Source organism: Lepidothrix coronata, unplaced genomic scaffold (genome assembly GCF_001604755.1).
Source record: "Lepidothrix coronata isolate B3197 unplaced genomic scaffold, Lepidothrix_coronata-1.0 Scaffold155, whole genome shotgun sequence".
Taxonomy (NCBI): domain Eukaryota; kingdom Metazoa; phylum Chordata; class Aves; order Passeriformes; family Pipridae; genus Lepidothrix; species Lepidothrix coronata.
In genome coordinates this window covers 147,987-175,429 of record NW_016690335.1, presented here as the reverse complement: position 1 = coordinate 175,429, position 27,443 = coordinate 147,987, and the positions used below count along the sequence as shown (strand labels likewise).

Genomic DNA, 27,443 nt, shown 5'->3' with positions numbered 1-27,443 from the left:
GATGCAATTGGTTTAATGAATAAACATCTTCCAAAATGGTGTTGCCAAAAGAAAAAAATCTTCTTTCCATAAAAAGAAAAAAAAAAAAATCTTAAAAAAGTCTGTGCTCACAGGGCTGAGAATTCTTACTGTGAAAAGCTTTCCTCACCATTTCCAAAACATGGCATATATTTGAAAATGATTGGGTTTAATTACAGTTGACATTTCTTAGCATGCTGCTAGTGACTCTAACAGCATACAAGCCTATTGTAAAAGTCTTTGCCAGGTTTCAGTGCAGTAACCTTATCACTTTAAGTAATTCTTGCACAGTTGTATGAAATGGGACATATTATTTCACAGATCTGTAAAGGTACTGATTGACTAATTGCTCCAAAGAGACAAACTTAGACTGGGTCCTTGGATTTCTTGGCAGACACTGTCACTTTAGCTAAAGGAAACTGGTCCATTAGCTTTCAGGGGCTTCAGTATTTATGGGGTTTTTTTAATATCTCCCTGCTAGTTCTTTGCTGAAGTGACAGGAAATATTTTCATTTTTGTCACAGGATCTCAAGGCTCATATACATTCAACTAAAGTTTAGGCATTGTGGCTTACAGTACCATCATGTTGTCACATCAGGTGTTAATTACTTGCATCACTGCCTGATACGTCCTGCACACTGCAAACCTACACACTTCAGAGATAAATTCTTCAGCTCGATATCTGTCAAATGCAGCAGAAGGATCAATCTTTTAACAAACACTTTTGAAAGTAATTTTGAAAGTAATTTCAAAATATCCTGCAGATGTGAACTCAGAATCTTAACTGATCATCTCTAAAGTGAAGTCTGCTGAAATAAAAAGGAAAAAAAAATCACCGTTGGCCATAAATGTTAATTTTCTGGGGCAGTGGTTACTTAAAGAGCAATTTTTACCAAATGAAAAAGGACAAAAATTAGAAAAAAAAAGTTGTTAAAATACTCATTGGAAAGTTATGGAATAAAATTCTTCTTTCTTCTGTTAGAAAAAGCAGAGGAGTATTGAAATTAAAGTTTAATTTTTGTCTCATCAGAAATGAAAGAAGATACATCAAAAGAAATATGTCTTGCATGTCAAAAGAACAACAAACTATGGGGGCATTAAACTAATACCTTTTCCTTCATATTGTTTTCTGACTGTACAGTTGTAGATTTCCAAGCGTTTATACCTAAGGTTTCAAATAATACCACATAAAAATATAAAAACCTAACATCTGATATAACTCTGTAGCATCATCTTCAGCCTCAATTAAGATAAAAATTGAACCACAGGACTTCCAAATAAACCTGAATCTGTAGTCTTGAATTTTCATACCATAATTTCCTTCCAGAGGCAAAAAAAAACTCTCCAAAGGGAAAGACATGTTTCTTCTGGTCATTTGTGCCATAATCTTGCTTAGGAAATTTTGTTATGACTAGGTGTCTTTTCTATTCAGTCACACTCCAGGAAGTTATCCTAAAGCACAGTGGAAGCACCACAAACATTGAAATTGCTTAGCAGGGTCTAAAACCCAAAACCTCCTCTAAAATAAAAAAGCTTTATAAAATATTACTTCTATGGTCTTTACATTTCTCAGTTCCTTAGCCAGTCCAGTGGGCTCTCTACTCCAGACTGTATTTAGTGCTTCTTCTGTTCTCAATAGCTGCTATGAGTGTCTATGTTTAAAAGATAGAGCATAAAAACCATTGAAATATATAAATTCTTTGGAGCGTCAGCAACAGCAGCAAGATGAAATAGAGTCAATAAAAGTAAGCTTATATATTTGGCACCTCACACAAAAGCTAAGCAGCCCTGTCATCTTCTTTTTCACAGATCCGGGACTGTATTTTTTTTTTTCTGCTTTTGCTGTTGGTAAAAATATTTTAAAGTTGTTATTAGCATTCTCTACGAAGTGGGAAGTAGTGTAAGAAAGATATAGTGGAATGAAGAGAAACAGGCCAGCTGAAAGATACTTGTTTTCTTATGTGGGTAGCAAGAAGCAACATGGTCTGCCTGTAACAGGATGAGATGGACAACCTGGAGATAATGAACAGATGGGAAGTGAGGGGCAGATTAAAGACTTGAGTGATAATAAGCATGTGTGTGGGGCGGGAGTGGGGAGTAAACCAGGCACTAGATAAAGGATGATTCAGATAAGTAAGGTTGGAAGAAGGATAAAATTACAGATAGAGAAGACAAATAAGAAAATGGAATAAAGTATTTAGAAAGAGGAAAGAAAGAAGAGCCAGAAAGAAGGAACAGACTCAGAGAAGTGAAAAAAACCAGCTAAAAGGAAGATAAGAAAAAACAGGAGGGAAAGAGCACAGGGTGATGGACTAAAAAGAGGGAGGGACTAAGAAGAAAAAAAGTAGAAGGTCTGTGTGATGTTACAGATATGATATTCATCTTCATACACATATCAATATGATCTTTTATATTCCATAAAATACAAATAACTGTAAATAATTGCCTACATCTATAGAGTTGCATTCTATGCAAATTGAATCGTAACCATAGTCTCCTGAAGATTCAACTATTCTAGAAGAAAGGTAGAAAATTTCCTGTGGAAAGATGCAAAGTCTCTTTTCCGATTTGGCTTTGAATGGCTGAATATTGGCTTATTTGTAATCAGATGATGTCGCATGCATTCACCGTCCCATGGAAATGCTCCCAGAACAAGACAAAAATAAACAAGCAGCTTGCCACCCTAGTAGGTTAAGTAATATTAGACATACAACCCACCCTGGTGTAAGATTTTGGTTACCCACTTCTGAAGCATGTTTTATCTGTCATGTGTTCAAAGAGGTGAGATAAAAAATGATGGCTATTTTTTCACATATGATTATATTAAAAAATCTGCAGTTTATCTCTTCTAGTTTGTTTAAAACCCATGGTGCAGGTTGGCAGATTGCAGTAATATAGGAGCCAACATCTGACAATGTCAAATTGGAAATGTCTTTTCATATTCGTGAAGTATGTATTTATTGTTTCATTATGGCTTAAGCCATAGCTCTTATTTCGTGAAATCTCATTGCTTTCAGTAGTCTCTTCCCTCAGAAAAAGCTGCATATTCATTATAGTTTCAAGGGCCTTCTTTGTTCCTACATGATTTAGTATTTGTTGCCAATCATTTCTTTTGTTGACTGTTCAAAAGTTTAAAAAATGAATAGTCAAGAATGCAGTGTGTTGCTATCCCCCATACATTGCCACAGTTCTAAACACTGGGCTCTAATATTCATTATTTTTGTCTATGTTTGCCTATTAGCTGGAAGTAGTCTTTGATCGTCTTTGAAGCAAAAAGTGGCAATCAAACAAGTCTAGTGTAATAAAAAGATCACTAACACCTTTGTAAACACATAACATGCAAGAGAGGACATAGAATATAGTTATCATTGATCTGAGTCAGTATATCCTTCTGAATTGTGTTTTGTTTATTGTTTTGACAGTAATGCCAAAGAATTCTCTTTGTAATGTCACATACAAAAATCAGGTCTTATTACGTCTTTATTTTTAGAAGACTTACAGTCAAAAACATGTGCTTTGCAGATTAAATGGTATGGAGTAGTGCACAGTGTAAATTCATCAGTAAGTGCAATATTCCGTGTTTCTATATAAAGGGCTTTCAGGGGGCCAATGCCCCTCTCCTAAGTAAGTATATCCTAAATCTGACCACTGTAACCTCCACAGGTGAAAGCGCAGATTCTCCTCTTTGAACCAGTGGCTGTCACAGCCAGCTCCCTATGCATTTGAGGCCCCTTTTCTGTCTCCAGTGCTTTGTCCTCATTGCATTTGCCCCTGTTAGATGAGATTGTTGAAGAGAAGGGAACAAAACCTCCTGAGTATCCCCGTGCCCTCCCTAAGCTCAGGTGTTTGGCTAAAGGGTGTAGTTATTCCTCTTGGGCTGCCACAATGGCCAATGGGTCACCTTAAAAGGCTGCTTCAGATTTGAGTTCAAGGGGAGTGTGGTCCACCATTCCACCACTGACAGCACCTGTGGAGAGTGACTGCATTTCTGACTTTAAGTGCCCAGTGTGAGTGAGAATAAATTAATTTCTCTGCCCTTCATTCTCTTGCTGTCACACACTGCTGCATGCATGCAGATCAGAGACCACTAACAGACCATAAATTGTGACATTTTCCTGTAGTGTTGTATGACCATAACTGTAGGGGTTTTATACAAGAAAGGATGATACCCAGCAATAGCAAATATGAGCTGATGATTGTTTTTGTACTTGCTTTGAAAGCATTGTGGCCAACCTAGTCTATCTGTCAAATAAAATGTCTCCATTAATACCATAAAGCAGCAGTGATCAATTAAGTAGCAATACGACTTCATTTGTCAGATATGTTTTGTTAGATTACGTTCAAAGTGGTATCAGCATTGTGAGGTCAGCTGTTCTGAAGACCTCTATGATAAATGATTTGTTTTCAGAACTCATCTTGAGAAAGGCGCAGTTGCTGTCCTGAACATATTCTCATTCTCAAGCATCAGAGACAAATTAGGAGGATGCTCAAAAGGTTTTGAAGAACATTGTATAATCAGTTTATCTGGAGATAAATATTTTCTTAGAGAAAGAAAATTATGTATTTCAATATTTGTCGATGTTTTAGTCATCTGGGAATGCTTGACTTTGCAGTTGATATCAGAAAGCTAGATTTGAAGGAAACTTGCCTCCCTCAAAAAATAAATTAAAACCCATAAGATCCAAATAGCAAGTAAAATGCCCCCCTGTTTTGAATGTATAGACTTGTCCAGCTCTATTCCTATCTCAGGTAATCATAGTCCGTGATGTCTGCTGTTATATATTATTGAGCATTGCCTACCTTGTGCTAATATTTTCTGCCAGATTACATGTTACAGTTGTACTCAGGATTTGTGTGCTGATTTTATTTTGCAAAGATACAATATCTTTGTTTGATTGCTGAGATACTTCCAGTCTGTATGGAAGATTATTAGCCTAATTCATTGATAATATTGTGGTCCCAGGCGTGTTACTGCTTCACCAAGAGAAAGGTACAAAAGTACAGGAGACCAAGTCCTACCTTTGCAACTAAAATGTATTACTGCAAAAAATAGTAATTAAAAAACCCACCCCAAACCAAACAGCCACTTTCAACTGCCACAAAAAAAAAAGGGTGAATCACAAGAGTATGGCAGAAAATCAGACAACTTCCACCAGAAATCAATTTGCAGTCAGATGAAGAATGTAAAATCTTTTACCTGAAGCACACCAAATGTGTGTGTAGCCAAGGAGTCTCTTTCTGATAAAAACAAGAAAGCACTGCTACATAGGGCAGACATAGAGATGTGAGATGAGGTATGTTTTTTGGAAGTGTGATCTCTCAGTTACCAGTGGTCTGTGAGGACGGGCTTCTAGAGGCAGAGTTCATTTTGTAGATAGTAATCCTTAGTGCATTTTTCTGTAGTGAATTTTTTTGGGAAGTCCTGTCAGAAAGCAAAATCGAGGCAAACAGTGGAATTAGTTTTTTAGGATGAAGCTTGAGAGTTTTCAAAATGCCATGGGATAGCAGAGGGCTGGACTGGGCAATCAAAGATATTTGTGCCTGCATGGCCTCCTACACCAGAATCTCCTGGCTACAGCATCACTCCAAAACTGATGTTTGGAAGAAAATTGAAACTTCATTGAAAAAAATAAGAACACACACCAAAAAAACCCTAAAAAATCCCCAAACAAAACAAACAAAAACAAACAAACAAACAAACCCAACAAAAAAAAACAAACAAAAAACAAAACAAAAAAACAAACAACAAAAAAACCCCACCAAAACAAAACAAACAAACAAACCCCTCCCCAAAACAAACTCCAACACAAAACAAGCAAAACCCCCAACAGATAGCTGTAAGTTGCTTGTCAAACGGGAAAGCATTTCTTCCTGAATCATCCCTGTTTAGTTTTATTTTAAATATAAAGTTGCTCTTAAGATTACCCTCAATCAACAGTTTTAATTTCCTATGATCTGTCATCTATATAATATCTGTTAAAGGAAGTTTATTCTTTTGATGCTTTTGATGGAGTAAGAAATTTTAACTGAAGGAGAAAAAATATTTTTTTGTTTATATAAGAGCAAATGCAGTATATTTTCAGTTATGCATCTCATGTTTAATTCTATTTATGCTAGCATACCTCCTCCAGAGCAATTCCAGATTTGCACCAGAGAGAGTACTTGTTTTCTTTGCCATTTTCTCATTTCCAATAAACCCATTTGCCATCCATTTGTAGAATTTTATTTTTGAAGATAATGAAGTTGCTCCAACACAAAGAAAAATCATTAGCAGTTTAAAAGAACAGTTAACTAAAATATTGTTTCGTATCACATATCAAGTTATTACACCCACTGGTCTTCTATTGCAAAAAAAGTACCTGTCCCAACACTCACAAGACAATCACATGAATCAGTTCGGATCCCAGTGGTATGTTTGTATTTGAAGATTTTTTTATTGGAATCTTGAAGCACATAAATTCATTTATCATAGCTACTCTCTACTCCCTGCTGGAGTCTTACATGGCCAGCACAGGTTTTGCAATCAAATACAAATTTACATATTGATTTGATTTATGTTGAGTGCTTGCCTAGGCTTCTTAACACACCCTTGGCTTACTGTGTGCTTTCCCCTTATATATTGAAATTAATATTTTGTTGGTAAATATGCGCTAACAGGTTTTTTTTTCCTTTTTTTCCTTGTTCAAGAACTGGTAGAAAAGCAACCTTTTCCTGATTTTGGCTTTTTTTGTTACGTAGAAAAAAATGAGACACATCTGTTGGAACCTGAAGTGTTAGAATTTTTGAGAGGTTGCAATGTGCCTGTCCTATAGTTTGCAAAAAAAGATGTGACATGCATGATGTTTGGAAACAGTCAGTGTAGGGGCTTATCAGATTAAAATAAATAAATAAATAGATAAATAAGCCATTAAATGAATTAGAAATTTTGTGAGGGAGTTGCATGCAGATTGAATCAAAATGTGTTGCTCTTGCTAATAATCACATGCAGTAAGATTTATTTCCAGAATTACTGAATGAAATTGTGTCTTTAATTTTGAAATGAGAGGTGAGAACATCCTTACCGCTATTGTCTTTAAAACTAGTCATCCCACTGGAGACCCACTGGGGTTTGTGACCTGCTTTTGAGGGCTGTAATAAAGATAACTGTAAGTCATCTATTGGGTGAAATCCATTTGGTTTTAATTTTAGGCAGCCTACAAACTGAAAGAGATTATAAACATGGGTTTTGTCAAGGAGGTTTCGTTTCTAAAATAATTATGATAATTTGTCTTCAAGATTTTACATTTATTGCATCATTCACTTAAGATCCTGATCAAATTTTGGAAAGGTAAAATCATTGCTCTTCTGGACACAGCCTCCCCATGGATTCTGTGATGTGACCTCAAATTTACTAACTAATGGAAGAGAAACATTAATGATGTAATAATTAATTGTGAGCATCTACTGTCAGTTACTTTAAAGCACCAACATTGACAAACCTATTGAAGAAAATAACTGGCATTATTTCTGCAAAGGGAAAATATGAACTCACTGCACAATGCAAGTGTCTCAGGAGCACAGGTTTATATGCTATGTATGTCTTTAAACATACAACTGTGTTGTGATTTTAAAAGAATCTACCAATGCAAATTAATAAATCTCTGTTGGCAAACTGCTTAATGAACCCTATAGTCACAGCTTGATGATTAAGACTGTTGCAATTGACACACAGACAATATAAGTTCTTTGTTACTTCTGAACTTTACAAAATATCCTCTGTAAAGTTATAGCATTTGATCTTTTAATGCAGAATGAATTTTCTGAGATTCTAGAGCCAAATCTTTAAATAATTCAAAGTTAATTTTAAATGGCCATGTTAATAATTTTATCTGGCATACTTTTTGTCACAAATGGTTTAAAATGTGAAACCTTCAACTTTCTATAATGAAGAACTCTCTGAATTTTTTAACTAACTTGTGAAATAGACAGTAATTAAAATACTTTATTGACTTACCTTATAGCAACTCATCTTGAGTGGAAGACAAAGTTGAAATCCAGTATGTCTGCTTTAGGCCATAAAGTGAAATCTGGGCAGAAGTTAGAAGGTTAAATCCAGAAAGCAATTCAAGGGCTCATTATCTAATGACTATGCAATACTCAAATATGTATAACTCAGTAGGCAAAATCAAGCTCTAAGACTTTCACGGTTGCCAGCATACAACAAAGTGATCTGTCTCCAATGTTTTTTCTGCTCTAAAACCACGAGGGACTCACTGAAGGATTTACTTTAACATAGTAATCGGACATGGACAGCACAAAGCAGAGGAGCAGAAGTCCTCCTGCCCTGCACTCAGAGTGCACCTCTTGTAGCTGCAGTGTCCTCTCAGCATGAGAATTTAGTCTCTCTCTTTCTTAACTGAGAGAAGTGTGACGGGTTGGCCCTGAATTGACACCAGGTGCCCACCAAGCTGCTCCATCACAGAATCACAGAATGGGTAAGGTTGGAAGGGACCACAGTGGGGCACCTGGTTCAATCTCCCTGCTCAAGCAGAGTCTTCCTAGAGCACATGGCACAGGATTGTGTCCAGTTCTTGAAGGTCTCCAGTGAGGGAGACTCCACAACCTGTCTTGACAATGGTGCATGGTCACCTGCACAGTAAAGAAGTTCTTCCTCATATTCAGGTGGAACTTCCTGTGCAACTGACCATTGCCTCTTGTCCTAGTGGTTGGCACCACCGAGAAGAATCTTCTTAGCTCCCCCTTTTAGATATTTATACACATTAATGATGTCCTCTCTCAGTCATCATTTCTCAAGGCTGAGTGGGCCCAACTCCCTCAATCTTTCCTCATAAGAAAGATGCTCCAGCCCCCCCAGACATCCTCATTGCCCTCTGCTGGACATGCTCCAGGAGCCCTTTTTCTCTGCTGAGGACACAGCAGTCCAGATGTGGCCTCACCAGGGCTGGACAGAGGGGCAAGATCACCTCCTTTGACCTGCTGGCAATGCTCTTCCTAATCCACCCCAGGATTTCATTAGCCTTTTTGGTCACAAGGGCACACTGCTGGCTCATGGACAGCTTGTTGTCCACCCGGACCCACAGGTTCTTCTCCAAAGAGCTACCTTCCAGCAGATCAGCCCCCAACCTGTAGTGGTGCAGATGGTTATTTCTCTTCAGGTGCAAGACCCTGCATTTGCCCTTGTTGAGTTTCCGGAGGTTCTTCTCTGCCCATCTCTCCAACCTGTTGAGGTCCCTCTGAAGGGCCACACAACCCTCTGAGGTATCAGTCACTCCTCCCAGTTTTGTATCATCAGCAGACTTGCTGAGGAGGCATCTGTCCCTTCATCCAAGTCACTGATGAACAAGTTAAACAATATTGGGCCCAGTATAGAACCCTGGGGAACACTACTGGTGACAGGCCTCCTATTAGATTCTGTGCCACTATCACTCCCCTCTTCAACAGGACAGGGGGAGAAAATAAGATGGATAATTAATTCATGGGTGGCAATTTATTAAAGCACAAGTGAAGGTTGTGTACGCACAAGCAAAGAGGGGAAAAAAAAAAGAAATATTTTGCTCTCTACTTCTGACCAGCAAGCAATGTCCAGCCACTTCCTAGAAAGCAGGGCTTCAGCAAACAGAGAGGTTGCTCCGAAAGGCAAACATTATAAATAATGAATGTCCCCCCCTTCCACCTCTTTTCTCTTATGTGTGCAGTCATCATATGATATGGAATATCCCTTCAGTCAGTTTGGGTTAGCTGTCTCAGTTGTGTCCTCTCCCAAGATCTTGCACGCCCCCAGCCTACTGGTGAGGTGGGAATGTTGGAGAGACAGTGCTGATGTGTGCCAATGCTGCTCAGCTGTAGCCAAAACACTGGTGTGTTATCAGCTCCTTTCTAGCTACCAACGCAGTGAGGAAAATTATTTTCATCTCAGCTAGACCCATGATAAAAAAGTCAAATCCACATCTTCTAATTTCTTGAAATATTCTAACCTGTAGAAGATAATGAAAGCCCTTCCTTGCATTTCCTGATGGAACTGAGTCATTGGTGTTCTGTCACCAGCTAAAATTCCTAATGCTAAGAGGAGACCACTTGCTTCTGCAGCCTGAGAATTTGTGCTGTGAAGTGGGAGTAAGGAATCCTGAAGTCTTCTTCCTGGGCTGCTCATTGCAAATCTATTTCGTTCATCTTGCCATATTTTGCAATGGAAAATATGGATCTTGTTAAACTGCCTCAAGCCATTGCAGTTTCCAATGAATAGCTGTGGTAACACCACATGCTTTTCTTTTGTGTGTGACTGTCTTTGACACTTCAGCTTTTCCTGTTTGCTCCGTAAGAACATTGAATACCAAACACAGGGATGGTATTTCCACCAAATGGCAGGACTGTTAAATGCCAGATATTCAAGTGCCGTATGTTTCTGTGGGTCTAGCCCAAATGCGGTGTTGACCATGTCTGACTGACCAGTGACTTTGAGTAGGAAAATTCTGGTCTACACTTGGTATTGCTGGTACAGTTGGTTGAAGTTGTTTGTTTAGTGTTCATTAAAAAAAAAAACGGTTTTCTTAAAGTAATTAATTGTTACATACCTCATTCACCCTTCACAAAATACCTGTTCAGGATATAGAATAATAATGAAGAAACACAGCTTGCTGTTTTATGTTGTGCTTCATGTAAAATTATTCAGCAAACCTTTTCTATAATGAATATTTATAATAGATCTATAGCTTGTCACAGGTTTAATCATAAATGGAAAAGAGAAAGATATAATGTTATTCAAATAGATCTAATTAAATTAATTGGTTCGTTTAGAGCTGTGCCACTTATTGTGCATTTTCCCCATTTCATTTCAACTGCAGTTTCATCATATGTCCTTCATCCAGGTTGAAGCTAGTTTTCAAGCTTACTTACTGGATTAGTTTCATAATGAATAAAGGTTTGAGATACTTTTCCATCCCTGTTTCAAAAAAAGGCAATAAAGGATGTGCATATACTTGTGAACGGGACCAACATTCGTCCACTATACAATGTAAAATGAGCTCTATAGCAAAACTGCTGACCCAACATTTATTTACAGCTTGCGTAAGCTCAGTCAGTATAATAAAGCTTCTTCAGTGCCTATAAGCTATAAATAGGATGCATTTGTCAATTACCTTGCCCAGGCAAAATGTACTCGCTTTTCACCCTGCACCTGTGTGCCTTTATGTTCTTTAGAATAGCAGTGGCACTGTCTGTTTTCAAATACGTTATCCATCTCTCAAACTAAAAATTCTTCTGTACTTCATTAAAGTCATGCTATCAAACTTTTGTCACCTGAGCACATCCAATAACAAAGTTTCAAAATATCTATTTTTGTAATAAGTGTGCTTATCTTCCAGTGATCAGGCATGTCTTTGATTACTTACTTGTCTCTGAAACTCATATGAAACTTTTGCCATGACAGTCTAACAAAGCTTGTCTTTTATACATTACAGCACCTCTCAGAGAAGCATGCCTAGTGCAGGTTCATGAAATGCCTAAAATGTAGAAACAAATAAGGTGTCTAAATTGGGAAGACTGAATTCTAATCTATGTGTTTTCTAAACTGGATTATGCCAATAATTTAAACCCACAAAAAACTACAGAAATTGGCCAGAGTAAGCCATGGTGCCTTATAAACTATATAGTTGTTCTAAAGGATAAAGCCCCCTTACCTATCTTTCTTGATAAACTGTTTACAAGTGCAAACTTTTAATTTGCCTTCTTTTATAGCCCACTGGAAGAAAAAAAAAAAAAAGTAGTGTGTTTTGGTACACAGGAAGTCTGTGATATACCTCTAGCAATATCTGTGGAACATTTAATTTTCCTTTGAGTTGCTGAGATGCTCTGTTGCCTCTTATGTAAATAATAATAAAAACCAAGAAGTTTTTGATTTCACACGGATATGCAATTGAGATATACTTTAATGAACGCTTTCAAACACTTTCAATTTTTCTTCCTTTTTTTCTTAAAAATGCAGAATTTAAAATTGTACTTGAAATTATACCTGTTATTAAGAGATATTATTGGTTAATGCATTTCCTTTTGAAGTATCACTCAAGCAGAAATTAAGCAAATTGACCATGGATATTCAGGCATCTCCATGTAAGGGCTCCTTCCTTCTCTATTAGCATGTGTGTGTGAATGGTCTGACTTGCACAGGACACATTTGAAGCAACAGTGTAAAGCCTGTGTAAGCCTCTGTATCTCTGTACCATGAAGGAATAGCTGGAGCAACAGTCAATAGCAAAGTCTTCCTTCTACCCCAGGAACCTTGTTGCCCATCAGTGACAAAAATGCCCTTCATGTCAATTCAGCTCTCCCTGCAACTGGAACCAATCACGATTGTGGTGTTTCATGAGCATTTGAGGGCACAGCACATAATTTCCTTTATCGTGGTAACTAACATGCATCCATCTCTCATTACAAGAAGTATAAGGGCAGGATTGACAGGAACATCTCCATTGTGTGAGGTGAAGTACTGTCATTTTAGTCATGCTATAGATGCCTCTTATAGGTGCCCCTGTGGGGTTCTTAAGGAAGAAGATAGCAGAAGTAAGGGCTGTGGGCCATTAGATGTTATGGTGGGCTTGGTTCATATTCCCTAGGTAAGCCCCTTCTGCTACAGAATACTCTCAAATGAATAGATCTCAGTACCTGCTCTAGGCACTGCTATACTGCTTAGGGGTTAAGTAGGTCTTAAAGGATGGTGCGATGGACTTTCGCTTCCTGGACTTGTGCTACCATGAAGGATTCAAACTGGCTTGAACAAAGTAAATAATCATTGGAACAGAGAAGTTAAATGTGAGGGAAAAACTCCTTCTAGATGGATTAGGAATCTAGTACAGAACTGTTTGGCTAGTTCAGGATGAATTTATAATTAGATTCAGGCAAGCTGAAACTGCATTTGAAGTTGTTAGTGTATTCTCTCGGGGAAGATAAGGACTGGCCCCTGTTTCTAAGGATAATACAAATCTCTGACAAGTAGCTGTACTAATTCTAAGTTGCAACAGAGGTTAACACAGGTTATAGTTTTGTGGTTATAGGTATTTCGGTATTTACATTTAGGGGAAAAACCTTGCTACTCCTGCAGCTGCTATTTGCTTTGTTGAAAGTATTTTGTGAGTATGAAAGTATTACATGACAGCAGTTTTAAGATCAGTTTGTTAGAAATACAGACTACTCATCATCATAGGCAGTCTGTGAGTTTCAGAGAATTGTGCTTGTGTACCTTTTGCTGACATAGGGGATTTTTTTCCATTTGTTTCATTTTTGGCACTTGCTTCATACAACTTCAGTTCTGTGACTTTCAGACATGAGATTGCAATAAGGAATTCTAAATCACTACTTTTCTTTATTTTCGGTATAAAGAATGATAAATGGGAAGTGGGGACAGCAAGTTAAGCACAAAGTTTTAAACCCTTTTTTAGGACAAGGTTGCTTCAAATTATTATCAGGCTTATTTAATCTGTTTTCTTTCAGCTGTAGTTCAAATGATAGCAACTTTCCATCATCAAAAGTATAGAACTTGAGTGCTTAGCCACATGTATTCTTTAATTGTAAATAGGAGAATGGGAGCAGTAACAACCACTGACCATCTAACATGTCTAAGCGAGCTCAGGATTCCTGTCTCAGGATTTCTGTTCATCTTCCTAGTAGAATGTGTGGATAAGCTTATAATGCTCCAAGGGTGGTTCCCTCCTCACACAGGGCTTGGCAGTATAAAACACATCTCATGAGTTCGAGGGGAAGTTATTTTGGTGAAAGTGATTGTTTATACATGTCACTGAGATCTTGACTAAGGAAATAAGAAAATGAGACCTGAAACTGTCCTGCCTATAGGTTTACATCCATGGCAAAAGAAGAGGATCCTGTGTGAAGGGTCATTCAACACAGATGTTGCGATTTTATACTGCCAGGAGAATTAACTTTATCCACTGTTATTATTGCTGTTGTTGTTATTATTATTATTGCTATTATTGCTGTTATTGTTATTTTCTTCTTACAGGTTATTCATCAGCTTAGACTTTCAGAGAATGAGAGTGTGGCTCTGCAAGAGCTTCTAGATTGGAGGAGAAAGCTATGTGAAGAGAGAGAAGACTGGCAGCAAATCTTGCACAACACTGAGCAAAGAAACACAGCTCCACCTCCACCCCCTTGTAAGAAGCCGACATTGCTGAAGAAGGTAGAAGATACTTCCTGCAACAGACTCTCTTCTGGCATATGGGATACCACCATATGATTCAGATGTGTGTGTTTGCAGACTGTTAGGAATGAAACTAACTAATGACTTCAATCTGCACAATCAGCAAGTTTTCCCTTCACAAAGTGTGCAGGGATTTTTTATAAGCACTAATTCAATAGCACAGGATGGAGGAGCTATTTAGAATTGTTGTGTGTGTGTGTACATGTGTGTGTTTGTTCTTTTCATATATATACATGTATACATATATTTGTGCACCTGTGTGTATATGTATGTATTCATGTGTATATATGTATGGAGACAAACTGCACTATAAGTACTTAGTGTAAAGGTACATGATAGTCACTTTGAGTTCTCCCACGGACAATGAAGAAACTACAGTAAGCACATGATGATGGGGAGAAGTGACTGACAGACATTTTAGAGAGATCATGAAAGCCTGTGTGCACACTGTACAGCTGTTTTATACAGTACAAAAAATATGTTTCTCGTTCCCTAATGAATGGGTTTATTATATTACATGTATACATATATATATATATATTTCTTTGTAGATGTCTGTGTTCTATTGGCATTGCAAACATGAAGATTATTTTCATGTTTATTCCTGGTGTTTTATAACTTTATGCAATTGGTGCTGTCATTTTTTCTTCAAAATACAGGTAATAAATTCAGTACTTGCATTTTTCTTTCATAGTTTATCTTTAACAACATACCAAACAGTTTCAACACTGTGTTATTTTTTTCAGAACGGTCAATATCCTTTCTAAAATCCAATCCTGAAATTCTTGCAAAGCTTCTAAGTGCAGGAGTCATTTGGTGCTGTTCACAGTCACAAATGAGAGACCATTACCTCTTTCCAGTGGACCTGCGTTTCTGAATGTGTGAACTGTGAATTCTGCAGTTATATCTCAAACCTTACTTCATTCTGGGTTATGTAAAATAACGAGACACTCATTTAGATTGTAAGTGTGGTTTGAAATTCATGCGTGATTATGCATAAGGTCAGGTGTCAGTGGAAAGATACTTAATGGTAATGAGGTATGAAAATAGGGCTGTGATATACTGTTACAAGCCAGAAGGCTTTACAGAGATGGGTATATCAAAGTATTATGTCCTTATTATGGTAGCACAGTAATGCATTTATACCTCAAATTTCATGTAATGAAATGGTTTCAGAATAACAGTATTCTAGTTGGTATACACGAGTTCTGGGCAGTAATGTTAATTTATGAAAAACATGCTGCTGGCAACTCATTAGCTACTGCTCAGCAGTCTTTGAAATACTGCTTTGCCACTAAAACATGTAATTTATATATATTCACAGATTTTTTTCCTGGACCACTTATTTTTAAGTTCTGGGAGTATGTAGAGCCAATGTGAAACCCTTTTCTTGGTTGTTTGTCCCATTCCTATCAGGATCCACAAAAAACTGTTTCCAATTTTGCGAATGAATATAAAACAAATATTTTCAAATGTAAGCTAGATCTAAAATGTGAGCTCACTCTTGGTTTGAATTTATTGGAAAAGGAAAAAGTCCTTAGAGATGTAGGTTTTTCCATCATGTTTGACAGACACTTCAAGCAGGCTGAATATCAAAAAGAAGTTGCTTGCTTGTTTTTACAGGAAAGCAACAAAACAAATTGTTCCCATGGGTATCATCAAGCTGTAGGCAGAATTAAGCACCTTCTCTTGTTAGAGTTTAAAATAGACATTTTGAGTGGACAAGAAAGAGGAGACACCAAGTTAGCTCAGAACTCTACCTTGTTACCACTGTTAGCTTCACAGAAGTCCTTTGTAAGATAGAAAAGGAGGAACTCCAGACCCCTAATCTTACCTTTGACTGATGCAAATGGCCGTAGATCATGACTTTACTCAGAAGGGGCAGGTAACCACTATGAGTGAGGTTATGCAGAAAGCAACTCTCATCTGCAACATAATTATGTCAGAATGAGGCTGTGCCTGGAAGAATTGAGGTTTCTGTCTTTTCACTGAAATAACCAGGGACGTACAAAAACTCCACTGTGAGAGCGAAATGAAAAGGCTCCAGAACTGGATGCAAGAGAGCTAATTAACATGACCTTGCAACTATGTTGCTTCCAGTATGCAAGTTGTTATCCCTACCTGGGACAACATTGCTATACATAATACATCAATGTGTATTGCTGCACAATAACATCCACTCAGCTAGCCTAGCAGTCCTGAACACCTCACTGCACTGAGACATGCAGACATACCCTCAAACTTTTTGCTCCTCAAATGGGTCTGGCAAATAGCCCTCTCATAAGCTCTGTCATATTGCTAACTCTAGTGCTTACTAGCTGGCTTGGCGACTGGTAGCAATCAATCCACAACAGCCTGGAAATTTAGGACAAGCTGTAAAAACTGACTGAGAAGCCAGTTTAAATCATGCCAAGATCTCTGCCGCTGCACTGAGCTTGCTACAAGCCACCAAGCTATTTGGAAGGTGAGCTTGTGTATCTCTGGATGACACTGTTGCCATTGCTGCACTTGGAATGCAGGAGTACTCAGAGAGGAGAAAAGGCACTTGTCAAATGGAGTTTAAAATGCGAAACACTATAAATATACATTATCCTGCTTGCAGTCCTTACTAAGAGTTGTGTTAGAGCTGTGAGAAGCCTCAGCTGCAGGAGCTCAAGAAACCTTTTGCTACTTGTTCAAGGTCTATATTGTGACCTATTACAGCAGTATGAACCAAGGGTGGGAAAAAAGTATGTAGATTTTTTAGCAGTTTCATCAATACAGTTACATGGGAGAAGCCAGTACAAACCTGATTGTGGCAGTCTGATTCTCCAGACAATGAGCATAGCCAGTTATTCCCCCATGTGCAGGAGGCCTCTGTACTGTTTTTTACAAACCTAGGTAAAACATATCTTCTGGGGCTCTTCCTTAAAGTGTGTTATCACAGTGCAATGTGACAAATTTGAATAGCAGTAGATGGAAGACTTTTTGTTTTGTTTTGTTTTGTTTCAATTTTGTTTTTAATTTCAGGTTACATAATGGCTCACTTTTTACTTGGAAAGATTTTTCAGGATACTCCATTAAAATAAAGTACTATAGGAATAAAGTATTTGGGTTAAAACATGTTTTAAATATTTCTCTAATGGCAGTAAGACACTCTAGAGTGTGACTTATGATGTCATAATTCACACCTAGTGTGTTCATTGGTCCCTTGGCCTTTGGCCTCATGCCTAACAGTGCAATTGGTAGGGAATTATTATACCATAATTCACACCCTACTGTGTCTTACCCCCAGAGGTGTCTTAAAGCTACCAATAAAGTTTATATTGTGTATCAAAATGTGTTTACAGGCCTGGGAAAATATACTATTGACATTTTGAAATGTTGAGAAGTAGTTTTAGCAGAACTGTACAGTGCTTGTAAATTAATCTCCTCAGTGGAGTATGCACCAGCCAATTACAGTATTTCTTCAGTATATGAAGTCCTGTCTTGCACATTAAAAAATAGTTTAGATGAAAAAAAGCCTTATGAATTTAATATTCTGAAGGGAAGGATTAAGCTCTATGAGCATGTTAATGCTCTTAATATCCAGTGAGCAGTCTGAGATATATTTATCTTTGCAATAAAGCAATTTCAGGATGCTGGGGTTATCATCAGATAACTCCTCCACATTGTGCCTTATTGCTTAATTTTTAAACGTGGAAAAAAATGAAACACCTAACAAATCAATCTGTCCTTCAGCATAAGGTAAGAAAAATTAGATATGTTTTACACTTAAAAACGCCATTGATCTTAAAGCCAAGGGAATTCTGGAACCATATTAAACCACAATAAAAGAAAAACAACTGCTATTGGCATGAGAAAATTTTTAAAGCCTGTATACCTTACTTGTTATTCCTGAAATAACACTTGGTGTTTTTTAGTTGCTGTAATTCTTATTGCAGATTATAAGAAAAACTTTGCTTTTAAAAACTGATTCAGAAGTTCAGAGAAATACATGCACCGATATTTTTCAAAAGATCTATGTACAGCATGAAGTAATAAACCTTTTAAAAATTTGTAATGTTTAAAAACCAATAGTATGGTTGTTGAGTAAGTGAATTGCATTTACCTTTTTTTTTTTTTGGCAGTGATCCTTTTTTATTCTAAAAGGTTTACTTATTTCATTACTAACTTTATTATACTACAGATTCTTTGTGTGTGGGACAAAGAATTTCATTAACTTGCTAAGAAAGCATAATAGATTGTAGCATAGTTCTAAAGTGATAGTAATAGCCATATTAATTGTAGTTTTTAATTCTGCTGTATAGTATTTGCATCCCTAGTAATCCTGTTATTCTTATCTCTAAAAAGCCTGCTAATATCTGAAATGCTCTGAGGAACCTGAAGTAAGTTTTGCCATTCACCTGTTAAATAATAAATGTAATTAAACTCTGTATAAATCACTTTTCAAGAATGGTGTTAAACATTTAATGGCTTTGTGTTCTAAATATATAGTTTTTAAAAAGAAAACACCTGAGCATAACTATTTGACAGTGGCTGAACAAAACAGAAGGAAATGCTTTTCTTCCAGTTTTGCTGTTCTCTGTATACTCAGGATTTTCATTTTGAGAAGAAATAAATAAATCCCAGTGCTGGCTTATGCTGTGGCTGTGAGAATGAGATCATTAGCAAAGACTGTCTGTCCTCCTACCTGTGGTTTGGCCTTTTCATCAACCACATGAATGTATGCTGGTCCGGCCAAATCATGAATTTGGCTGTGAAGTGTCATAGGCAAAAGTTTGGTCAAGTCACAATTTGACTTTTTGAGGATTTTTGATTTATTACAGTAAACAACCTCATCTTGAATTAGCTAGAAGTATTTATTTCCACCTTAGGTAGGTTGTTTTGGTTCTCATTTATGTGAATAAAGTCCCTGCTTAGCACTTTCTTGTTTCCTTTCCTGCCAATTTAGGTTAATTTTCAAACAGAATTTTATGATAAAAAAAGAAAAAAATTATAAAAAATTACAGCATAACTTTTATGTTTATTTTTGGGACAAAACATTTTCCTTTAAAATACTGAAATAGAATATTTAAATATTTCAACATTTTTCATCTTTTCTAGCTGAAATTCTTTGTTGGATGCAGTCTGAATTTATACCTAATTTCAACTCTTCACAAACATACTTTTTCATAAATCCACTCTCCTCTGAAAAGACCATACTAATAAGTACTTGTTTTGAGATGCAGAAGAACTGCTGAAGTCTTCAGAAGTATCGACAGGGAAGATTTTATAAGCACAGGTATATTGCTATCATAGCAATGTTCATGTGACAGTTATTAGCTAATGCTTGTGCCCATACTATTTTTTATTCGGGGTCTAGCCCCTTATCAGTCTGCCTGGATATGTAGTTGCCTGTCTCCTGATAGTCATTAGAGTACAGAAAGAGAAGTGCTGAATCTACCATATACTCCCACAGAAAGGGGAGAAATGTGCTGCAGACTGTTTCTAATTGATGCTTAATACAAAATTACTTACATGTTTCCAAAAATGGAAATTGGAATGCAACTTTCTCACTGTTCAGACCACTAGGCTAGAAAGTTGTGGCAAGGAAATAGCCCCAGCTATTAAATGAACCCTATGGAGGTATAGCTCCTCTGTCTCACAACGTAGTATAACTTGGTGGTCACAAATTATTTCAGAAACTAGGGGACCTGATTTTGCACCCTTTTGGGAAGGCAACTGCATGTGGACTGTTTGGATTAAAACTATCTTTAGTTGGTTTTAGCGCAGAACCTCCCAGAGTGGTCTGAGCCTAATAAATCAGATAGAAAGGCGAGAGGTTGTCTAATGTGACAGGACTAAGATAGGAAAACATTCGTTGGTGGACAAATAAGTTTGGATAAGTGCTTTGGAAATCTCCAGATATCATGACCTTCCTCAAAGTTCTGACCAGCATCCTGCATATAAATTTTGTCTAAATCCTTGTTTTATGAATCTAGTCCCAGTCAGTCCATGCAGTTAAAAATACCTTGAGTAGAAATTACTTCTCTAGTAATCTTAATTTATTATATTTTAGTTCCACAAGTCTAGCTTTTATTAATATGGCTCCCATGTCTGTGATATGAACTTAGCATTTAGAAAAGACAAAAGCTTAACCAGGACAATATTGAAAATATGTGCGTTTGAAGCATATATTCTGGGTCCATGCTGAGATCAGGGCTCCCCAAGCCTTAGAAGTACTGTAAGTAACATGAGAGATGCCATATCATCAAAGATCAAGACAGCGTTCCAAAAATAGCTCTCAAAGTTTAAAGACTTCCTTCTGCCTTGATCTGCTGTCCTACAATCCCCGAGTTCTCATCAGGCATGAGTAGTTACCAAAGTCAGACATCATGCAGCTTGAAAAGTATGCATCATTTGTCTCCTGGGGGAGACAAACATCCAGACCTCAGCTTCTCTGAGGTGGGAAAGACATTCTGTTTAGTTGATCAAAGGCACAATGATGGATGTTTCATATCAAATATCTCATGTAGATGTGCTTGCTTTTCTAGACCAGCTAAAACACTCTTCAGCAGGCTTATTTGTTCCGCAGCATTGCTGATTTGTACCTGGGGAATATGGGTCTAGTTTAAGTCCATGATTTTACAAAGATCTTCAGTTAAATTCAGCATTTGACCCCAGCTGATTTTTTAGGCCCACAGGTGGTTTACTTATTTTTGTACATGTACAAGATTCCTGCCAAACATCCATATTATGCTCTGCCTAGAAACACACACCAAAAAAAAAAAAAAAAAAAAAAAAAAAAAAAAAAAGAAAAAAAAAAGAAAAGGAATTAATCATGGCAAATTTATATATACTGTTTTATGTAATCCCTGTATAGGAATAAAACACCAGATCCTGGTGAGGATTTGGATCTCATAAGGAAATTACACAAGACCTGCCTTTCAGGTGCCTTGTCGCTGACACTTGGGTTTCTATATTGTCCATTCTGGACTCCATCTGACTCCATATTTCTCATGGTGAAAGAAGCACTGTACTTAAGGGAGAAAAGGAGAATTGTAGAATCAGAATTTTTTAGGTTTGAAAAGATCTCTAAGTTCATTGAGTCCAACTGTAAACCCAACACTGCCCAGTCTTCCCCTAAACCATGTCCCTAAGCGTCTCATCTACAAGTCTTTTAAATACCTCCAAAGATGCTACTGCTAATTTAAGCCTCCCTGGCACAACTTGAGGCCTCATCACTTGTTACTATCCTATCCTATCACTCGCTACTTGTGACAAGAGACTCTCATCCTATCGCTTGCTACTTGTGACAAGAGACTGACTCCCAGCTTACTACAAGTTCTTTTGTGAAGCTGTAGAGGGTGGTAAGGCTGGCTTCCTTTGCCACAAAGGCATGCTGTTGAAACTTCTTGCCCTGATGGACAAAGCTGCTTCCTATCCAATCAGCACCCAACCTGTTCTGTTGCATAGGGATTTTCCACTGCTAATACAAAACTTAAATTTGTATTTGAACAACATTAATCTTCTGCCAGCCCATTCCTTCAGGTTGCCAGTCATTCATTTTCATGGCTAGGCTTTGCGAACGAAGATGTGGGAAGGCTCTATCCACATTTGTTACAGAGGTTGCCAGTACCCACTGAACATCAGCCCTGTCCTCCAGAGGTTTACTGAAGCATTGACTCCTCTTCATCCCACTGCATACACAGAATTTGCTGTCTATTATCCAAAAATTTATTGATTGTTCAGCTAATTAATAAAGATAGTATTTTCCCCAGTATTACCTGAATCATATCTCATCAGTTTGGTTATAGGGTGCTGTGGTAGACAGTACCTTGGTTCACAATAAAGTAGATAAAGAGGTGATTGAAAATGAGTTCTTAGGAAGTTATCACTGGCAAACTGGCAGGGAGGAGAGATTCCACATAGAATCTCTTCTTAAGAGGCATCTGAGACCCACTTCTTTTCCAAATATTTGTTATTTGAGTGGATGCCTGATGCTGGGGCAGAATGCAAAGTGATGATATAAAAACTGCCAGAGGTTCTTCTGCAGTGTGGGAAAATAAGAGATGTTTGTTTCATCCCTGATGGAGAAAAGTATGTTCACAATCTCAGAGACAACAGAGCTTCAAGACTCAAAGCTCTCCAGAGAGGAAGGGAAAAAAAATCAGTTTTGGAAGACCAATCTAGGAACTGAGTAGACTAGTGGAGTTTATGTGTAACGTGCTGAGATGGTGAGCTATGGCACACAGCACTCGGCATGAAAAAAAGTATTGTCATAAATGTGGTATCACACAGAGATACACTTTGTGAATGTGTGTGTGTCCATGTGTCTCTTTTACTGTCTGTAAATTTAACGTGTGCTCCTTAGTAGGTACGACTACAAATAAAACCCTTATAGGAATACTAAGATTCTCAATTAAAACTTGGCAAAGGGTCTGCAGATTATATTCCATTATATGCCTTCATGCATTAGAAATGTTTTCCTTTCCCTGTACAATCCATGCATGATAGCTCCAAACCCTGTTATTTGGAGAAATAATACTCCCCATGTCTCCCTCTGCTTTTCATACACAGAAATAATAAGTGGGTGAGAGTTCTGTGAGGAGATAGAGCAAGATTTAACTCTGTTTAGATACAATCAGAGAACGTATCAAAGGTACCACTGGACAGGGAAGTAGCTTCACAAGACTATGATGGTTGAAAATGAGGAAACAATTGTTACTTTGCTAGGATGAAAAAGACTTTTTTCATACATATAATTTGCAGACAAACTTAGATTAATTATAGAATCATAGAATTCTTTAGGTTGGAAAAGACCTAGGAAAAAAGTTCTTGAAACTGCCAAGGGCCAAGAGTTATCTCTTTATCCAGATACTGCTATTACAAGATCCATTTTGCTTTGTTGCAGCCTTGACATGAAGGCACATGAAGATTGAGAGCAGCCCTGAGGAGAAGGATTTGAGGATGTTGATTGACAAGACATGTGGACATGACCCATCAATGTCCACTTGCCATCTGGAAAGTCAACCATGTCCTGAACTACATCAAAAGCAGCATGGCCAGCAGGTCAAAGGAAGTGATCCTCCCCCTCTACTCTGCCCTTGTGATACTCCACCTGGAGTACTTCATTGAGCTCTGGGGTCCCCAGCACAGAAAGGACATGAATTGTTGGAATCAGTCTGGAGGAAGATGATGATCAGAGGGCTGGAGCTCCTCTCCTATGAGTGCAGCAAGAGAGAGTTGGGATTGTTCATCCTGGAGGGGGGCCTGTACAAGAGAACTGGAGAAGGACTTTTACGAAGGCATGTAATGGCTTTAAACTGAAAGAGCATAGACTTAGATTAGATATCAGGAAGAAATTCTTTACAATGAGGGTGGTGAGACACTGGAACAGGTTTCCCAGAGACATTGTGGATGTCCCATTCATGGAAGTATTTGAGACCAGGTTGGATAGGGATTTGGGCACACCCTTGTCTAGTGGAAGGTGTCCCTGCCCATGGCAGAGGAGTTGGAACCAGGTGATCTTTAAGGTTCCTTCCATCCCAAACTATTCTGTCATTCTATGATATCACATTTAAAATATGATAAGGTAAACCTCTGTAATCATTCAGCTTTCAAGGTCAGTGAGACTTGCTGAGCTGTGATAACTCTCTAGCAGGTGATGAAGCCATGAACTCATTTCCCCACAGGATTTCAAACTGCCAACAAGTTGTAGCAAAAGTGCTCACTTAGTGTAAGCACTGAATGTTGTCCTATATATAGAAGACAAAAGACATGCTGCTGCTTTCATAAAGGCTCTTCTCAATTATAAATGGGTACTTAATAGATAAGAGAATGTCTCTCACCTTTCCTGAGATTAGTTGGTCTTGAAGAGGCTATTTCATTATCAGAAACAAGTGGGAACTACCACAGAAGATCTTTCCCACAGCTTGTTGGGGTCAAGTGACTAGCTCTGAGAACTCATTATGGCCTCTAATAAAAGCATAGCTCCTTGTTTCTAATTGCAGAACCTAGTTCAGCACAATTCCTAATTTAAACACATGTAAACACATAGAGGGGTATAAAACCCACAGGTTATGACCAAGAGCACTTGCAACTGGAAAGGGTCACTGGAAGTTTCTGATTTCAATCTGATCGTTGACCTCCATAATAGTGAACTTTATGCAAAGTGTGCCCTGAAAACTTTGGTAGGCAAGATGCTTGTGGTTTTGGAAGTTTTTCTTTTCCCCCTGATTACAAAGTAAAATAATTCAGTTTAAAACCTCAGACGTTAACCTGTAGTGAAGTGCAAATGTGAAAAAGTGAGCAAGCAGGATCAGCACAGATAAAGATTCAGTGGAAGTCATAAGTGTTTTTGCTGTAGATTGTGCAAGACATGGCTGAAATTTACTCCTGAAGGGTAGTTTGGTTCTGGGAGTTGGCAGGAACATTCTTATCTGCTCATTCCATATGCTTAGTTTTACCTGCTCTTTTTAAAGACAAAAAAAAGCAGTTTACCTACTTTTAGAACTCCTAAACAGTCAACACATAAACAAATAGCTGTGCAATCATTTTTCCAGTGTGCTTCATCATTTCACTTCAGCTCAGTTAAATCACTGAGAATTTTTGCAGTGGAAATCAGGATAACTACTAATCAACAATTTATTCTTCAAAAATTTAAGTCTGCATGTGTTCAGTAAGGCAGGCTAAGTTGTCTCCGCGCTTCTGAAAAACACTCCCATTATTTATCAATATAATGAAAGACAATTTGTTCCCCTCATTTGACTCTCACCTCCTACACAGATAGAAATACTTGTACTTCTACAGTGCTGTTCTTAGTGTACAAGACATCTACTAACATTTTTGAGGCACCTATTGAACATACTTGGTGCTTCAGATTCTTTTACAGTATAGAGACATAACTCTGTAGCATAATTCACAGCTCTGTGAATGTTAATGTCATAAACTGTTAATACACAGTATGGTCTGAAGGATTGTGATTGAGATAAAATCTCTTTCCCAGTCATACAGACCACTGTGCACTCACACTCATCATGTTATGAGGAATAAGAGTTTCAAAACTGTCATCTTGTCGCTATGAAACCATATCTTCACCCTAAGCTTACTTGTGTTCTTTCAAAAGAAGCTGCATTAGCACCTGAAGGGAACTGTATACTATGAAATAAGTATATAATGACATTAACCACAAAGTTCCGATGGTTTATTAGATGCCAACAAATAAAAACAACTTGGAACCTTTCTGCTTTCAGTTCTTACCACTTTTCATTCAAATTGAAGTTTTAACCATTCTGGATCAGTATAAAATGGAGTTGAAGAAACATTTCTACTTCATTATGTGCAGCAAAAAAAGGATCGCAGAACAGAGAACTATTTTCCATCTCTCCTCTGGATATGGTCATTATTTTCTGAAGGCTGTTTTGTAACACAGTGACCATCTGTCAGTAAGCACTGAAAACACTCAATCATGCTGGCTGTTACTGTTAAAATGACACAATCAGTGACTGCTGTGAGGGATTAATAGATTTTTTTTTCTCTAAGAACAATTACATATTTAGAAGGCCAAATTTACTCTCATTAAATTTGATATAAATCCTGATCTGCTCCACTGGAATCCAGGTATCATCTCTAGATTTATAGCAGTGTAGCAAATATCAGTCTTTGACCCAGACCTTTAATTGGAGAATACCAGAGAAAGAGCTCCTTTTCAATTAGTTTCTTTTAAATATCTGTGGTGGAAAAAAAATTCGCTTAACTTAAATTACATAATGAAAAGAACTGGAACCATGTTTTCTTCCCATATTGAAGGGATAGCTCAAAATTATGATCTGCTACTCTGCAGAAAGGTACATATAATTGTTGTTCAAGAGGTTCAGTCTGCAGTTACATTAATTAAGCTGTTCATTTGAATGTTGCGTCCCATTTCTTTGTGTACACTTGGTCAGGAGCATAGACACTCAAATGAACCAGCAGCTGCAGTAGCAGACCCAGTATCACAACTGGGTGTAATTCTGCACAAATCCCTATAATTAAACCCTTCAGGGAAAGTCTGGAATGAGATTTGTTCAAATGCAGCCATGTGATTACAAGTGCATCATTAACATTTTTTTTTTAATATATATAAAGGGAAGTGTTGCCCTCAGGGTGGCAGAATGAGTGAGAAATATGGCCTACACATTGAAAGTCATATGCTATACAAGGATGGGAAAATATTTCTTAATTGAAAACCCCCCTCTCCATATCATTTGTTATGACCATGGGTTATAATTACTTAGCCTATTAAAATGCTTAACCCGGTTGATGATTTAGTTAGTATCAGACATTTCAACCGAAAGAGGAATAGGAAGGCAAAATGAGGGAGTGATAGGGGAACTCTAATCTTGAAAGAAGTTGAGTATTTCCAAGAAGTCTTTGGCAACCCACAAGTTTCTTGGGCTACTGAGGAACTTGCAGATGCTCCGCATTTCACATAGAAGTATCTGACATAAGGATCTCATCTTTATGGTTGCTACCTTGGAAGCCGCATTCCCTCATTAAGTCACATCACTTGTTTCCTACTTCTCTTTGGCACCATGCTGCCAAATATCACATGGCACCCAGACTTTCAAAATACGTAAGCTGTATGCAAGAAGTCTAATGCTCCTCACTGTTTCTGAAGCCACCCTGAAGGGTGGTCAGACATTGGAACAGGCTGCCCAGGGAAGTGGTGGAATCACCGTCCCTGGAAGTGCTAAAGAAATGACTGGACATGGCACTTAGTGCCATGGTTTAGTTGAAAAGGTGGTAGTTGGTCAAAGGCTGGACTCAATGATCTTGGAGGTCTTTTCCAACATTGATTACTCTGTGATTCTATGTGTGAGACAGTAGGCAAGGCTTGAACATAGAAGGAACAAAGGGAATATCCTAGCATTCAGTCTGGCAGGAAGGGCACAGTTCTGCATGTTCTTTCCCTCCTTTATGCCCAACATGGAGTAGGAGGAGGGAAAGAAATTAAGCTGCTAGTGTCATGTGGCCTGACAAAATCACGGTCATTGGAATGGCACTTGCTTGTACTCACGGGTAGCTAGGTATGAGTAGCTAGATGAATGATCAGAAGCATTTGCTTTGAAACTTGCTATATCCAGGTCTCCACAACTTCTCAGTGCCCAGAAGCAAAGGTCTGCTGACAGCAACCGCACCTGCCCACCCCTCTGCCCTTGTCTCAAGAAAGCATGATAGCCACGCTCCCAAAGGGCTGCCAGGTATCATTTTGCAG

At 37.8% G+C, this 27,443-nt stretch overlaps 1 protein-coding gene across 4 annotated transcripts in view; it reads left to right on the top strand.

The window, feature by feature from the left end:
• The window catches only part of MYO16 (myosin XVI), a 361,587-nt gene extending 338,153 nt beyond the window's left edge, over window positions 1-23,434 (top strand). For 3 of the 4 annotated variants that reach the window (XM_017828980.1, XM_017828979.1, XM_017828977.1), the window contains exon 35: window positions 14,027-18,648. In XM_017828980.1, coding sequence (XP_017684469.1) covers window positions 14,027-14,260 — 234 coding nt within the window. In that variant the 3' untranslated portion in view covers window positions 14,261-18,648. Of the gene's footprint in view, window positions 1-14,026; window positions 18,649-23,099 lie in introns of those variants that run through there. The other variant, XM_017828978.1, reaches the window with a different exon arrangement.
• The last annotated feature ends 4,009 nt before the right edge of the window (window positions 23,435-27,443 follow it).